We start from the raw sequence: 17673 nt of genomic DNA, 5'->3' as shown, positions 1-17673 counted from the left end.
CCCTTTGGTGTTGGTTTATAAACATGTCAAGTATAAACTTTGAAATGATAAAGGTTCTCAAGATATAGAGCGGACACGATCTTTACCATAGGACATGGGGTTGTCAACTGAAACCAAAGTTTTTGACCTTGACCTTTGACCTAGGAAGTTGCACATAAATTATGACACACCCTTTGGTGTTGGTTTATATACATGTCAAGTATAAACTTTGAAATGATAACGGTTCTCAAGATATAGAGCGGACACAATCTTTACCATAGGACATGGGGTTGTCAACTGAAACCAAAGTTTTTGACCTTGAACTTTGCCCTAGGCAGTCGTTCATAAATTATGACACACCCTCTGGTGTTGGTTCATATACATGTCAAGTATAAACTTTGAAATCATAACGGTTCTCAAGATATAGAGCGGACACGATCTTCACCACAGGACACAGGGTTGTCAACTGAAACCAAAGTTTTTTGACCTTGACCTTTGACCTAGGAAGTTGTACATACATCATGACACGCCCTCTGGTGGTGGTTAATAAACATGTAAAGTATAAAGTATGAAATCATAATGGTTCTCTAGATATGGAGCGGACACAAAGTGTTACGGACGGATGGACGGACGGATGGACAGACTGATCACTATAGGGGACCGCCTTTGGCGGGACCCTAATGAATCTACAGTAACTTATGATCATTGCTCCATTCAATACAAAATATGCAAAATAACTTATCAAAATAATAAATAAAACTTGTTGAAAAAAAGAACATTTATTATGAGATTTCTTATCATAAATACAAAATTTAACACATATCAGATAATCACAACAAATTGTCCAATATTATATATCAAATCAATGAATTACAATGATTTGAGTTACTAATGAATAATTCATAGATGAAATAACACAAAAATCACAAATGTAAGGCATAACCAAAACCAAAGCAGTATATTTGATTGAAAGTTTAAATGAGAAATGGGAAAATCACTCTATTTAAGCAGAAAACATTTTATACTAAAGATAAATAACAACATTACAGATGTCTCAATTAAATTGGACACTCAATATGAATGATCTGTAATCAAAATTTGCTTCATATTAAAATTGTTTGATTAGTATTATTAAAGAAATACAAAATCAAATTTTCAAACAAAAACAAAATATTTTTCTTGTCTGGAGTAAAATTACACAATTATCTCCCTTAGCAGATCATGTAGATTATAAATGACTATGTAGAAACAGTTTGATGCTTCTGTTAGGATTTCAGATCCAAATTTAAATCATTTATAAACATGTAGAATTGCTGTTATTATCATAAACATGTAGCACTCTTTAGTACTCTCATATAAAGTTTATGCAAAAACAACTTCATGTATTTAAGATATTATGTCCAAATAAGTTTTAATATCAAGTCTAGATCTTAAAAATGAGATTCACACAGAAATTGGAGAGAATTTTTTGTTTAGAAAAATTTAGTGGAGATTTTGTCCTTATCAAATCAATTTTAGACATTCAAAATAATAATAAATATTCGGAAACAAGTATATCTAACATATACACGTTGAGGTTCAACAATCCATCGTTTAATGTCACATCTAACACCGGTTTATGTATCTAGGATCAATACAGATTGTCTGAATTTACACAAAACAGTTTCAATGTGACAACTAAATAAATAAATGTCTTTAAATATGAAAAACAAATTCTGACAACCAAATAGAATTTCTCATATTATTACAAGAAAAAATTATAGAATGTTTTTTTTTCATGTAAAAAAATCAACCTGGATATATGTCGGCAGTTTTTTTCATGTGAAAAATTCAACCTGGATATACGTTTGCAGTTTTTATCATGTGAAAAATTCAACCTTGATATATGTCGGCAGTAAAAAATGTATACAAAAATCTGGCTACTTCAGTTGTGACTTTGTAGGTTGAAACTATGTAAACATGTCAACTCTAACAATACTGGAATGTTTAACATTCTATTTACAATATCTACATTTATAAAAAAAATAACTTGCATATCAAAATTGTTTTATATTGTGAAAAATATTTCTTTTGTTAGGTATGGTTTTCCTGATAATGTTTATAACAATAAGAATATTGGATAATGCTTGGTAAATTCTACGTAATTTTGTCTCAGACAAATTAGTACAGATGTTGAGTATATACTATATGAAAGATTCTGGTCTTTAAGAGTCACTGTTCCTCTGTTTTCTATACGAGTTCCAAACCTGGGAAAGAAATAAAATTATGTTAAACAGTATAAAGTTAATATCTTTGACTGACTATAGTATGGAATTCAGATAAATAAAAAATAATCTCTTTATTAGTAGTTTCACCTGTTTTGAAATGTAAATGTTGGATACAATTTCTGTGTTAATTTTCCTCACCAGTTTTGTGTCTGTATAAATTTCACAGCCTTTTTTTTTATTAAAGGAGAATTTAGCGGGTCTGCCCCCCCCCTTTTTTCATGGGACTACAAATATATATATATGGTTAATGCTTTAAATTTTTAAAAGTCCCCCTATTGTAATCATGGCACCCTGTTTCGAGATTCCTGAACACACAACAAAAGCTGTGAGAGACCATTTTTCAACATTATGAAAGTAAAGAGATTCTTATTTCACAAACAAGATTAATTTTGATTTTGTGATATTGTGCTTAATCATGAAATACCTTTTTACATTTTTGTACTATGAAGCCCTTCCCCTCTTTTGTCCATGTGTCACTGCTCATTGATGAACTGAACAAATATTTATGAAAAATGTGTGCCCAAGTTCAGCCCAACTCAATAATAAGATTTGTTGTGTAAAATTTAAAGTATCTAAAATTCAACTATAAACACAATAAGCTATAATGAAATAGACATTTGTAATTGAATAAATTAAATGAGATAATTGTTTAACTTGATGGTCAGTTGGTTTCAGTATATTTAGCTTGATTCTTCACCAATTTGTTTGGTAGTTTTAAAGAGGAACTTGTTGCACACATTGTTGTTGTATTAACTGCAAACAGAATTAAGATATTTACAAATCATCTCAACTTGTATGAAACCCATTTCAAATTTTTTGAACCAAGAAGTTCATATATAAAAGTAAACCTTTCTCACAGTATTTAGATAGTTAATTACTTACTTAAACAAGTGGATAACTGGCCTGTGTAGCTATACCGCACTGGTTATCCTTATTTCTGGTCATTTTCACGTATCCTTGGTCACCCCATGTTTCACCCCAGCTGAAAAAATATAATTCAAATTAGTTTTTCAAAAAAAATAAATATTTTTGTAATTTTCAAATGGTGGCAAAATGTGTGTTCTGTTCTTTTTATGACAATTTACAATAGTTAGTAACTGTACCATATACATCTAGGCCTACTGTCAGGACTTGATGTTCATTGTTTGTGGTTTGTTGATGTGGTTCATAAGCGTTTCTCGTTTCTTGTTTTTTAAGTAGATATTAGACCATTGTTTTTCCTGTTTGAATGGTTTTACACTGGACACTTTTGGGGCCCTTTATAGCTAGCTGTTTGGTGTCAGCCAAGGCTCTGTGTTTGAGACTGTACTATGACCTATAGTGGTTTACTTTTACAAATTATGACTTGGATGGAGAGTTGTCTCATTCGCACTCATACCACATCTTCTTATATCTATCTACTGCTTTAAAAATTTACTCAAGAGTTTGGAGTATGAAATGTATAAAAGAAACACCAAATACAGGTGATCAATCAATTCAACACAGAAAATAGAAAAAGTGATATTTTAAAACCAATTTCTAAATACTGGTACATAAAAATAAACAGAACTAGTGGCAACAATAGCAAAATGCAAGCATAGATAGGACAAATTTCTTTAATTCTCAACAGAAAATCTTTTACTATTGTTCATTAACTTGAGGTAACATACCTATTTTTAACGAGCCAGTAATCGTTTCCACTATCATCAGTACCATAGCCTATACATAATACTCCATGGTCTAAATTTTTACTGCTGCATTCCTCTTCATCATATACACCTAGAGTAATATTATTTCCATGTATACAATAAATTACAACAAATACAAATGAGGTAAAATAAAACTTGCTACTAACTTTTTAATCATAATGCAACTCGTTATACAATTTGATCATTTTAAATCTATTAAAAGACGACAGATTTTATGATTAAATAATCTTTTCTTATTTAGATTCATATTGTACAACAAATGAAGACCTGATTAGAATTATAATTTTGCTATTTATGTTCTGATATTTTTGGAAATACCACAAAATTAAATACATGCAAGTTAATCAACAATAACAAAAGTACATGTACAGAATGGGACTGACAGAGTGATAACTGTGATGACACTATTGACAAGTTACTAATAAATTCAAAATTTGTTCCAAATAATAACTAATAGCTATGAAAAAAATTGCTTAGAATTTTATAAATTTTGACAGAAGTAAATGAGTATTTCCAATCTTTCAGAGGGCATCATAAATTATTGTTTTTGTAGAAATTGTTGTTGTTGTGCGTGTTTGATAAAAAATATTTGTAGTTTTCTGTTCAATCTTGATATTCAATTTGTGTATTTTATATTCTCTCTATACAGAATTATAACAATTGCTTACCTCCTTTGTAAAGTTGGAATGACTGATGGCTGGCATCTATAGCCACAGAAATAGGACCAACTGAAGCTGAAGCTTTCTTGAGATCAGATTCACTTCCACTTTCTACATCAACAAATCCAGTATCTGAGGCAACAGTCTCACTGGCATCAAAATCACATTTATGTTGCTGTAAACAAAATGTCATTATAGAATCATTCTATTATTTTTACTAAGACTGGGAGCCTGTGTTTTAAATAATAATTGCTATTACAAAAACTTACAACTTTTTTTTTGCACTCAAATCTTTATGTTTAGGTTTTTGGCTATGAGCCTAGCAACATGAGTGTACTTTTTTCATGCAGTCAAAAATTTCTCAAAAGAAGTTATCATCTTCTTGCAATTTACCGGTAATTTCATTTGAAACAAGAATGTGTCCAAAGTACACAGATGCCCCACTCGCACGATTATTTTCCATGTTCCATGGACCATGAAATCGAATAAAAAATATAATAAGGCATTAAAATTAGAAAGATAATATCATAGAGAACATGTGTACTAAGTTTCAAGTTGATTGGACTTCAACTTCATCAAAAACTACCTTGACCAAAAACTTTAATCTGAAGCGGGACAGACAGACGAACAGACAGACAGACGGATGAACGGACGCACAGACCAGAAAACATAATGCCCCTCTATTATCGTAGGTGGGGCATAAAAAGTCTATATTTTTTTTTTTAGTGTAATGATTGTCAAATATTTGAATAACAAACCTTGGCTGTGTATGGATAGTCCTCTTCAGTTTCTAATCCACCGACAGCTTTGATGTATTTGAATGCATCATCCATCAAACCACCATTACAACCTTCGTTTCCATAGTCACCAGAACAGTCAACCAATTGCTGCTCACTGAGAGAAAGTAATTTACCTGACTTTCTAAAATGTTGTCCTTCCAAAGCACCAGTCTGTAAAGTTAAAATACTGAAATATTGACTCAAAAACGTTTATGCAATATGCAATCATAAACAAAGAGTAATTTATCTGATCATTAACTTTACTACAAAGATTCCCTGGCACCTGTGGTTGGCAATATTACACGCTTTCCTGTAGACAAATTAGCCGTTTCAGAATCTAATGCATCCTGGGTAATATTTTCAAAAGTGTACACCAAATCTTCTTGATTGGTTAAAAATGTCATAAACAATGGAAATTTAACGTTTATTTTCATTTTGGTGTACGAACAATGAAATTACCCATGATTCTTTACATTCTGAAAGGGCAAATTGTCAGTGTGGTTGCTTTAGCTTACATGTACAATTCTTTCTCAAATTTTGGTCCATAAGGTACTGTAAGGCTTTTTATTGTTCCTGTTAAATTATCTTGTTCTTTTTATTTGAAACCAACTGAATAAAGCATACAATTTTTTATCAAACAATAATGAGAAGATGAAATGTGAAATGTGAAATGAATTATTTTTGGTAGTATATAATTGGGTTGCTGCCTCCGTTTTGTTTTCCAAAACGAAATAGTTTTATTGAAATCATGATGAATTTTTGGTATCTTTGACATTTGTTAAGACAATTTTATAAACAATTGACAGTTTTTTCACATCCAACCTAATTAAAACCCTACATGTTATTATAAAAGGGAGGTAACTTTACTTACTGTACTGAATGACCAACATGAACCACACTGTCCCTGTAAATACAAAGATAAAACACATTTAAAGCAATTGTTATTGCAAATATAAATAATCAACATCAACTTTTAATCTATGTTCCTGCTTTTCAGTATTCTGAACCATATTTGTGAGGAATAAAAAAGGTAAATAAAATCATCATTATTCAATATCTGGTAAATTTTGTTTTATAACAGCCACAATTAATAGTAACAATTTTCTATTACATTCTCAAAACAACCAAACTCCTACATTTGTAGTTATTATTTTTTCTGCAAGATCATTCTTCACTTGAAATTTCAGTTGAAAGCATGAACTTTGTGTAAGAAAATTTCTTTCCAATTGAACATACATTCCTGTAATAATAATAAATTGTATTTTGTTTTATCATTTTAAAAGAAAGTAGCAACCAATTATAAAGGTGCTTCAAAAATTAACCTACCAATTTACTAACAAATATATTTTACCTGATTTTTGACTGGTGTTACATATCCTTTGTCTCTCCAATCTACATTCTCAGGTAAAACAGCATTGAGAGGGGGGAGGAACTTTGACCCTGTTCTTGTTCTGTTGACTGTTTTCTTGACCTGGAATCCATGATGTTGCATATACTCCCAGTGTTCCTAGTAAAGAAAACAATATAATCCATAATTCATATTTAAAATGTACAACTGGGGGAATCAATACTATCTGCTATAATTTAATCACAAACACAGGTTTCGAAAAAATACATTTTGTTCTGTGTTACGTCTGATGACATATATTTGACAACAATGTATTTCATATTCAACTGATGAGTGTGTAAATTAAAAATATTTACCTTTAAATAAAAATTGGATAGTCACAGAAGTGTGATTTTTCTCTAAATAATTATGTTTGAACTACAGGATGAAACAAATATAATCTGCACTTTTAGATTGGGACAAGCAATGACCATTCCTCTGTAATTTCAGGTTGCAAACTGGTATAAACTTCATGTTTAAACCAGATCTTCAGTCCAAAATTGACCTAGTTTTGACAGGTTTTGCTGTTTCAGTTTTAAATCTAGAATTATTATGAAGCCCATCAACTTTTGAATTTGTTACTCAGTCTTAATAGCAAATGGTGAAATCTAGAGGACAGATGAATGAAAGTTAAGGTGGTACCCAACACTTTTACTAAAATTAATTTGGCTTGTTTAATTTTCATTAAATTTTGTCAAAGTATTTACTTTGACCCTTTAACAAAAATATAAAAATTTTAGAAAATTTGAACCAACCGTTTTGTCAGAAAAATTACACTGGTGATATAGCAGTTTGACAAACACTAATTTTGGTCATTGAGAAGCTTTACATTGCCTTCACAACGCAACGTAATTAAAACGTTTAGCTGATATTACAGAGTTATCTCCCTGTAGTGTTAGGTACCACCTTAAAATACAAGATTAAACCTGGCTTTTTTTTATGTAAATTGAATAAAATTTAAAAGTAAGAGTTATCCCCCTTACCAAATCTGCAAACTGGTTGATTCCAAGATAATAAGACTTCTGACCAAGACTATATTGTTTGTTGTGTTCCTCAATTTTTAATGCATTCTTCTTGAAAACAGTTCTACGATATGTTTCTTCTTCAATGGTATGATAAGATTTACCTACAAACAAAGAAGTATTTTTCATTAATTTGTATCTGGAATACATCAAACTTTTTCATACATTTAGCAATTTATATTTTCACAATTAAGAAAAAAATTAAAACAAGCATCAACATGATCAATAGACAAATATGTAATTGATTTTTCTCTTATTTCACATTTTTCATTATTTCCATGTGATGACTTTGCAAGGCTTGTATACAAAAGCCTTTAATATTACCCAATCAAAGAGCTGAATAGCTCTGAGGGGAAAGACGGCCCTTGTTTCTATTTTATTATGTTTTTGGAAAGGGGGGGGTATCTTTTGATAGTTTACATATGAAGAATGAAAAAGAGAACCGCTAGAACATGTAGAAAGGTTGACAATATTGAAATCAATTGTTGTTTATGTAATTTCATTTCCTTAGTTTAGGATTCAATTTGGACCAATGGAAGTGATTTGCATCTTCTAAATCTAAACATTTGATTAAAGTTGATAGCTAATTATCTAAAACTCAACTGAATTCTGTCATTTCACAACAACTACAATATTTTTTGAAATCTTGATTGTGTACCACTGAACTGCAGGCTAGGGCCATTTTCCATTTTTTGTGACAGTACTCTTGGATTTTAAAGTTTTTTCTTTAGAAAGTGTGGACTGAAAAATCTATTCAGTTTTAAATTTCCATTGTTAAAGTTCTTAGTTACAACTCTCATCACAGGGAAACAGGTACTAATAAAAAAAACAATATGAGTGATGTAAACTGTGTGAAGCTTGTTTCCAAATCATAATTTTGAAATATTTGTAAATATAAATATGTTAAAACTATAAAAATGCAAATTTTTTTTTTTTTTTTTTTTTACCATTACAATGATTATGTAGGTACACAAAAATTTAGTTTTAATAGAAGACTACTAATCCAATGAAATGTCACATTTGAAGTGTTTAAATACTTTAACTTTTATTTTAGTGGATAATTACTCATCAATTGAGGTGCTCCTGAATTGGAGGAAGATTCTCAGAATTTTTACAGAAACAAGTGGTCTCACTAATTAACAACAAAAAGAATTTTAGCGACAAGAAGCGACAAGAAGAATATGTTTTTCTTGTCGTTAAATAGTCTTCTTGACGCTTCTTGTCGCTTTTTGACGCTTCTTGTCTCTAATTAGTGAGACCCGAAAAAAGTAATAAAATCGTTTCTTTCCCCCGTGTCATGTAACCCCACGATCTTTGTTTATTTTGAAAGTTGTTGACCTACAAATTAAAGTATTGCATGTTGATGTTTAAATCATCTACAGTAAACAATATTATGTTTAGATTTAACAAATACAAATTTGTGATTAGTGCACGATCTCTAAGAATGATTTAAATAACCAGTGAACTGGTGAAGGATATCCCTGCTTCTTCCAAGAATGACGTCACTATAAAATACAATGTAGGTTGGATATATTTAGAATATCTCGTCATACTAATTTTTCCGGATTGTTAAATAAACGTAAATAGTGTAAAGGAGAGTTCAAGATACGATAATTTCGTGAGAAACAGAAGGGAAATGTGTAAAAAAGTGTTTAAAGTCAAACTATTCATTTCTGAGTCTCCTTCTCTTCAATCTAAGTAAGATTTGTTGGGGGTTTTCCCACACTATAACATGTATAAAAACAAAATGAATGATGTGAGGGAGTGTCACTCTGGTCAACCCCATAGGGGATTGACGGCTTGAAGCCGTCTTTCCCCAAAAATATACATGTATGTTTATTGTTCTTGTAAATTGCAATAACTATCACCAATATGTGTTCTTGTAAATTGCAATAACTATCACCAATATGTTAAACTACAACTTTCAATAAAAAAAACTGATTATAAGTATGACAAATTCATTTGGTCTTTGTTGTGGACTCATTGAAAATCATCTGCTTTTGTAATACAGTATATGTTAACGAGACACAAATTATCAAAAAATATCTAACATGAGCCAATGCACTTTTCCGAAAATCTTACTGTCAATATAAATTTTTTGTATGTGTGCTTTTCAAAAAATCTTGCACACACATATATGATTGTAGCTAGTACAAGTGTATTCAAATATCTTTAAAATCCTAAAACTTAACCCTTATGCTTAATAGATATAAATAGAATGTGTTTTGGTATTTTATATGTTCAAATATTTTGACCTCAATTCTGTTTTTTAAAGAACCAATGTAAATAGAAGATCAAGGTCGTACACATTCAATGTAAATACATATTATCAAAAAAGTAATTCCCCATTTTCATTTTCAAAAAATTTGGTAAATCCAGAGGCAAAATGGAAAAAAAACCCTCTATATATTGGCTTATCATTAGTGTTAACCAATGAAGTCTTTGCTTCCTGTTTTCCACATTAAACTAAATTTGATTATGTAAAGTAGTACTTCCTTAATAACCCAACTTAATAAGAAATAGATTTAATGTGCTATATTTGTACATAAATAGCCTGTACATTAATCATTTGCTTTTCACGTGATGATTACGTTGTTTATCCAAAATACACATATTTCTGAAAACTGGCACAAATAAATAATTCTTTTAAAGAATTCTACAGTATGGAAGCAGAAGCCACATATATACAATACACCACAGCAATATAGTCAGTACAACAAAACTTGTCTCTGTACATTTAGTTTAGTTTTTTGTTTGGACTCGTATGTGAGTAAACCGTTCAATTTTTGGCAGTTAAAGGAAAACCTCAAGGATACTTCATCTAACTATATGTACAAATCTCTATAAAAATGTAGTCTTAATTGGTAAGCTCAGTCTGAGCTGGCATGAAAAATATTGATTTTTTGGTTGAAATTCTAACCATGTGGTATTATAGAGAGGGTGACAGAGGGAACCTAGTTAAAATACATTTTCAACACGGATTCTAATTTAAAGTACCAAAAGATACCTACTGTGTTCAAGTTTAAATTTTTCCCAGGATTTGTCATAAGGTTCAAATGATGTGACAACATGACCTTTGGGTGCTGTCACGGTCATTTTAACAGATGCTGGCTGAATGTCAAAATATCTTATAATGGAGTTCTGGTCCTGTGTCTGTGGTGCAGATAAAACAGTTGTTATGGCAACCAAAAGTATACATAGTCGAAGCATGGTTAGGCAATGGTTATTTCACTCCTGCAAAAAAAAAATTATATATTACTACCGGGTATATCACATTTATAATACTTTTTTTAAAAATAATAATAATGATTTGACATATGCACATGCAAGCAAAGAAATCAAAGTTTCCATCAAATTGAATCTTGAATTCTCTTTCAAATTTAGATAAGAGTTCCACTTGTATAGTTTGAAATTGAAAGCCTACTTTAGAAAATTTACATGTTTTTTTTTACTGAAGTTAAGACAACACAGTAACATCTTTTAAAGATTTTTTAAAATAATTTTTGAGTACCTTTTAGTCTTTGGTCAATTTAACCAAAAGATATACATAAACGATTAAAGATGAGAGGTACATGTCAAAATGACAACACAATAATTAAAAGAAATACATGTATAACTGTTAACATAAAAATAAAAAAAATATCTAACTTTACCCTGAAGACTGATAAGACTCACAGTTTGTAGAAATTGTACTGATATATCTATCCTCAAGTAAGATACCTATATATATTCAATGTATGTCAAGTACGTTCTCACTATGGATAATCATATACTTAAAACACTTATGAATAATAATTAGCATGTACAGATGTCATATGGTGATGCATCAAGTACTGTTTTAAAACATAAAGTCATATGACTTGTATAATGATGGGGGTGTATCTCTTGTGACTTGTATAGTGATGGGGATGGAAGTCTTGTGACATGCATAATGATTGATGAGACCAACTCTCATCCCAATTATTTGATTAATGTATTTTTAAATTTCAGAAATCATTTTGAGGTTTTTATAATGTGAATAGGTGAGTATCCCAATAATAAGATGAACAAGTAGGATGGAGCCATAAAAATCATGGTCACTTCAAGTATAGGAATTGGGAGTAGAAACATTAAAGTCAGTACCCTATCTGTACATGTATCACTTTGCAATCTGAACAAAGTTATATAATTTGGCTTAGAACCATGGAATATTGACCTTTCATTATTTCTCAAATAATCTAAAAATTATGCATTGCTAAATTCATTACCTGCAAGTCCTTTTCAACATTCAATATAATTGAGGGGGAGGACAGGGGTAAGGGAGACAGGGAGAAAGGGGGTAGGAGAAAGGAGAAAAAGTTGGAGAAAGGAGAAAAAATAAAATATCTCTCCTTTTAAAAAATGATCTAACATTTCAAGAAAAAATATCCCAAAAGGAGATGTTTTATTCTAATGGGAGAAAGGAGAACAGGGGTAGGAGAAAAGAGAAGAGGGGTGGGAGAAGGGAACCCCCTGTCCTCCCCCTCATAATTCATATGTAAAATATTAGTATTTGTATGTTAAAATATATATAAAATCTATTTATAGAATTTTAATCAATACAATAATATTTACCTTTGTTGTCTAAATCTATTGGAAACATGTGCTTATATTATATTCTGTCACATGCACCTCCAGACAAGTCATATGATACACCCCCCAACTAAATAATGAAATATTGATTTGATCACATGGTAATCCCTATAATCACATGAATCAAATGGGTTATTATTCTTAGAAAGTTAAAATGTAATTTTCAGAAACACTTAATAATCTTTAGCTATCAAGGCTATAAATGTTCAAATTCCAATTATATATGTGCATTACAATTAAAATGATGTGAAATATATATATATATATATATATAGTCTCAATGGGTCATCATTTAAACAGTATTATTTATGAAACTGTTCTTGCAGCATTGAAATAATGAAATATCGGAGGGTTCCTGATCCCCAAATCCTGGGCTTAAAAACATGAAATCCTGAGGTCCGTAAAATTTAAAGAAATTTAAATCCCTACATCACGAAATTTTAAAAAAATTCCCAGATCCCGAAAGGCTCAATCCCGATATCCTGAGCTTAAAAACACCCGACCCCGACATCTCGAAAAAGGTCCTGCCCCCTCATTATGTCACAGACAATAGTCATATATTGGCCACAAAAGGCATTTTCCCAACCTGTGAAAAGCGTGGGCACCAAATTCATGAAGAAAAGCAGATGGCTTTCATTTCATCATGACATGTAAATGAAAGAAACCAGGTTTTTTTTTTTTTTACAATCAATGCTTTTGAATCAATGTGGACAAATGGTTGGAACCCACGCCCACCCCTTTAAAAAAAAATGGCTAGTTCACCCCTGTATTCCTATATTTTTGTGTCAAAGTTGAATAATTTTTTTTAATTTAAATTATGTTTAAAAAGAGATAATAAATTAGTCAAACAAAAGCAACTTCACCCATTATTAAAGTTCATCATAACCTTTTAGCAAATATGGCCGCATTTACACCACAAATTTCACTTTATGTAAAAACCTGTGCACATAAACAGTTTAAGAGCATGCAATTTTAATTTCAAATATTAAAAACTTAATTAAAGGGTGAGTTAAGTATAGGTTATCAGGTTTTCTAAACAGTGGTAACATAAAATATCAGCCTTAAGCCCCGATGTAACCTTTCTGGCGAGCTAGAAAGTTTCGTGGCTGATATTTTATGATACGATGAAAATCCAGTTATCTGTTAATCGTTCTTTTACTGCTCTTTCTCCTTCCCTAAGACAGGTCTACACAAGTTTGACAAAAGCAAGCTTGATAACGTCTCCTCATACTTTGTGATGTCGTTGATATCTGTTTCTGTATGTTACACAGTGCAGGATCTAATCAAGGATATATACCCACTGGACGGAGAGCTGGTTGGTTAGTCCAACTGTTGGAGGGCAGCCTTGAAACCCTCAACAGTCTTTTGGCATGCACTATTCTATTCCAGATTGTTCCACTGCACTATTGTTTTTGGAAAAAGAGTTATTTCGAATGTCTGTTTTACAGTCAATCAATTTGTATGATCTGCTAATTCTGGTTTCTTGTCTTTCTACTATATTTGTTTATTGGAAGTCACTAAAATTTTTTGCCTTGACTTTGCATTTGTTTCTGATTTCTTGTAAGTAGTCAGTTGGATCATCAATAGCCGGCACCAATCCCTCAACCACTTTCACTTTGAAGAACATAGTCTGACAGCTCTGATGTTTCCTTTCGCAGTCTGCACAATTATCCACTAGTCCGATGCCCCAGACGAGTAAAATTTCATTCGGACTAGTAAGTTTTTGCAAAACTTTGTTTGGTCAAATAAGAAAAATGTCAGAATATTGGTCTTCAGACTAGTAGTTGAAAAAGTTTTTGGTGCAGACTGATTTCGTTTTTGGAGAGGTTGATAATGCCAGGTGCTCTACTCCCAAAGCCATGATATGAGAATTGTGGAGCGACTGATCAGGGTGATGTAGGTGCAAGGAAGGATGATTATGGTTATCAATATGACAAATTTCGTCAGGAATTCAATGCTCTCAGGAATAAAATCATTTTTTACACACCCATATTATGAAGAAGAAAAGAAAAGCGACACAATTCCTGATTAATACCATACAATTGTGTTTTCCTGACTTCATTGTGCAAGTGTCGATGATGAAATATCTGGCCTGTTTACAAAACTGTGTATACATATTTTCGAACATCATGACACTTTTAATTTCTAGGAGGTGAAATTCTCGGTATTTTACCTCAAACTCTATGGGAAAAAACAATTTTTAGTTCCAATTCAAAACCAAACGGTAAAAGATGTCACAAAGATTTTTAAAACACATGTCTAATATGATAAGGAGATTTGAAAAAACGATCTTAAATTTAATTATAATGATTCAACAAAAATTAAATTGAGTTTTAAGTTTGTGTACCTATATATGGTAAAACCCGAGGATTTGCCACCGCTTCAACTCCTATATTCAAATAGATAAACACAATCTAATTGTCTGATTGGTCAATCTTCAGCTATGATGCAAGCAAGAAATTATGTATATCATTGTGTATTGAAGAAAAAAACCCATTCTATGAAACATATTTACCTGTGAATTTACGATTTTCTGTTCAAAATTAAACATAAATTTCTAACTAGGCCTATAGTCTGCAAAAACTGTGTCTATCAATTTGTCCCAAGCCTACATTTGTAACTCTTTGGATAAAAGAACTGCGAAGGAATGTTATTGTTATGAAACACAAGAACTAGAACTTGACCCTCACAGTCACAGTTGGAATGTTAATAATAATAAAAAGTGTAATATACTTTCTATTTGAATACAAACATATCTGTTAATTTATCTACTTACTATATGTGAGTTGTCTTTGTTCTTTTCTTACGTGTTGAATGAGCTCTACCTGTGTGCGTTTCTGAGTTGTTGTCATATGATTTTGAATCATGTGATAACAATATCCGGGTTCTTACGGCTACGCTTGATTAATCTTTTACTAACTTAAACATAATATAAGCTGAAGTTCTTTTATTTAATACGTTAACGGGAAGTTATTTAAAATATGTTATGACGTACACTGGCACAACTTTCGTTTTGTTTTATTGTTTTTCAGGGTATCTCTGTTTATCCTAATTACCAACTATAGAGGCTCTTACAAGGAGCCTGTGTCGCTCACCTTGGTCTTACTCTGTGTGCACGTATTTTAAAAATAAAGAACACAGATCTACAGTATGGATTCATGAAAAAAATGTGTTTCTGGCTTCAAACACATCACTACACCAGTAGCAAGAACGTTCAGTAAAGTAAGAACTTCAAACACATCACTACACCAGAAACACATTTTTTTCATGAATCCATACTGTAGATCTGTGTTCTTTATTTTTAAAATACGTGCACATAGAGTAAGACCAAGGTGAGCGACACAGGCTCCTTGTAAGAGGCCCCTCATGGGGGGTCCTAGTAATCACATAATCACCATTTTTTTTGCCAATATAATCACATAATCATTAAATATTTGCTTATCTTTAGTAATCAAATGATCATAAACTAAAAATACAGTCCTAGGTAATCAAATAATCATGAAATATTTGGCTTAATAATCAAATAATCATTAAAAAAACGGCCAAGTAATCACATAATCAAAAACCCCATGAGGGCCCTCTTGTAAGAGCCTCTATAGTTGGTAATTAGGATAAACAGAGATACCCTGAAAAACAATAAAACAAAACGAAAGTTGTGCCAGTGTACGTCATAACATATTTTAAATAACTTCCCGTTAACGTATTAAATAAAAGAACTTCAGCTTTAGGGCTAAGGGTCCGTGTAACACTTATCAATTCAAAGTTTTAAAAAGTTTTGAAATTTTAGATTTTTGGAATTTTGATCAAAGTTTTAAAATATCAAAATTTCAAATTGTGTAAAAGTTTTGAAATTTTGAAATTTTAACCAAATTATTAAAATATTAAAATTCTAAATATCGTTCCTAAATTTGATAGTTTAGAAATTTGATCAAACTTTTAAAATACTAAACCTAACGTGCAATTTTGATTTTTTCACTTTTTGAATGTTTGGTTTTTTAAACTTTTGATTAAAATATCAAAAATAGAAAAGGGGCAAAAAGAGGGGTACCTGTAAACTGGGAAACGAAATAAAAGTGAAACGAAACGAAACAGAATGAAATGAAAACATGCTGATACATAAAAGTTAATGTATAGAATAAAACCACAGGTACGGACAGTTCTATGAGGTGAAAAATAGGATGACAAAATAAATATTTCTCAAAAGAAGAGAATTCATTTTGAACCAAGACACACGGCTCTGATAATGACCATTTTACATGATAATTTACCCAGCACCCATATTTTAGGAGTAACAGTAAAAACTGATTACCTCGCAGTAGGTCAAATAGTATGGTTAGGCTGAGTATATATGTGTTTTCTGCTGGACTTTAAGCAATAAAATGGTTCAATACACGTTGTATTATCTTATTTGATTTCAACTTTTTCTTTTTTTCTCTACTATTTCTTACTTTCTGCAATCATGTCGGTAGATGAATAAATCTTTAATGATCATCTTTAACGTTTTAATCAGCAGCAATTTCCTTTCTTTATTAATTATAAAAAAGAAGATGTGGTATGATTGCCAATGAGACAACTATCCACAAAAGGCCAACATGACACAGACATTAACAACTATAGGTCACCGTACGGCCTTCAACAATGAACAAATCCCATACCGCATAGTCAGCTATAAATTGTTGGCCTTAGATATTCAGCTTTGAGCGTTCCTGATCCAGAAAAGCGCTTCGGTCGTAACTTTTAACGTTTTGTTTTCATTTTTTTATCGTTTGCATGACGATCGTATATTGCCTTGTATCAATAATTTCAGTTCTAAGTATTTGTACGGTAGGAAATCTGAATTCATGGTGTCCCAATGAACGTTGTGGTATCTGGAATGTGGGAGGTTTTCGCTATCTTATTACGCCGAAATTAAGAGTAAAATCAATTATCGGTAGCCTGGAGTCAGGAAATTTTTTATAAGATTTCTACATAAACTCTTCATAGATAGTTGCCCGGGTGTAAATGTTTTATTTGCGCCTGACGCGCGTTTCGTCTACAAAAGACTAATCAAAGACATTCGAATCAAATTAAGTTTAAAAAAAGCCAATAAAACCAAATTAAATTAAAAAGGTAAAAAATTTTAAAAAAATAAGAAACGTTAACATACAACTTATCGTTCTGGTTTTGTAAAAGCTGAACACATTCATCATATTTATCATAAACGTATACCATACACATTATTTCCAGGCATCATATTAATGTAAAAGTTGCCGCTGTACATTATGCCCCCATCTATCCACTT

The 17673-nt window shown here is 31.1% G+C and overlaps 1 protein-coding gene across 2 annotated transcripts; it reads right to left on the bottom strand.

Moving 5' to 3' along the window:
- Positions 1 to 1438: 1438 nt before the first annotated feature.
- LOC143049993 (procathepsin L-like) lies at positions 1439 to 15301 on the bottom strand. 2 transcript variants are annotated; one of them, XM_076223773.1, is made up of 10 exons: positions 15169 to 15301; positions 10793 to 11015; positions 7743 to 7885; positions 6724 to 6879; positions 6244 to 6276; positions 5352 to 5543; positions 4603 to 4768; positions 3896 to 4004; positions 3129 to 3228; positions 1439 to 2225 (listed from the first exon to the last, which is right to left on the bottom strand). In XM_076223773.1, the coding sequence occupies exons 2-9, from the start codon at positions 10989 to 10991 to the stop codon at positions 3129 to 3131; spliced, it is 1098 nt and encodes a 365-aa protein (XP_076079888.1). In that variant the 5' UTR covers positions 10992 to 11015; positions 15169 to 15301; the 3' UTR covers positions 1439 to 2225. The 2 variants fall into 2 exon arrangements, with proteins under 2 accessions (XP_076079888.1, XP_076079889.1); XM_076223774.1 differs by lacking the exon at positions 15169 to 15301 and adding an exon at positions 11435 to 11469.
- Positions 15302 to 17673: the final 2372 nt, after the last annotated feature.

The sequence above is a fragment of the Mytilus galloprovincialis genome, chromosome 10, assembly GCF_965363235.1.
Source record: "Mytilus galloprovincialis chromosome 10, xbMytGall1.hap1.1, whole genome shotgun sequence".
Taxonomy (NCBI): domain Eukaryota; kingdom Metazoa; phylum Mollusca; class Bivalvia; order Mytilida; family Mytilidae; genus Mytilus; species Mytilus galloprovincialis.
Note: the sequence above shows the minus strand (reverse complement) of the source record. Positions and strands in the feature narration are given on the sequence as shown.

Bases quoted from the DNA above. Each gene is read 5' to 3' on its own strand.
- LOC143049993 (XM_076223773.1), bottom strand. From the start codon at position 10,991: ATGCTTCGACTATGTATACTTTTGGTTGCCATAACAACTGTTTTATCT. The intron at 6,880-7,742 runs GTAAGGGGGATA...TTTCTTTACTAG, and splicing joins TCAACCAGTTTGCAGATTTG to GAACACTGGGAGTATATGCA. The intron at 5,544-6,243 runs GTAAGTAAAGTT...TTAACTTTACAG, and splicing joins CATGTTGGTCATTCAGTACA to ACTGGTGCTTTGGAAGGACA.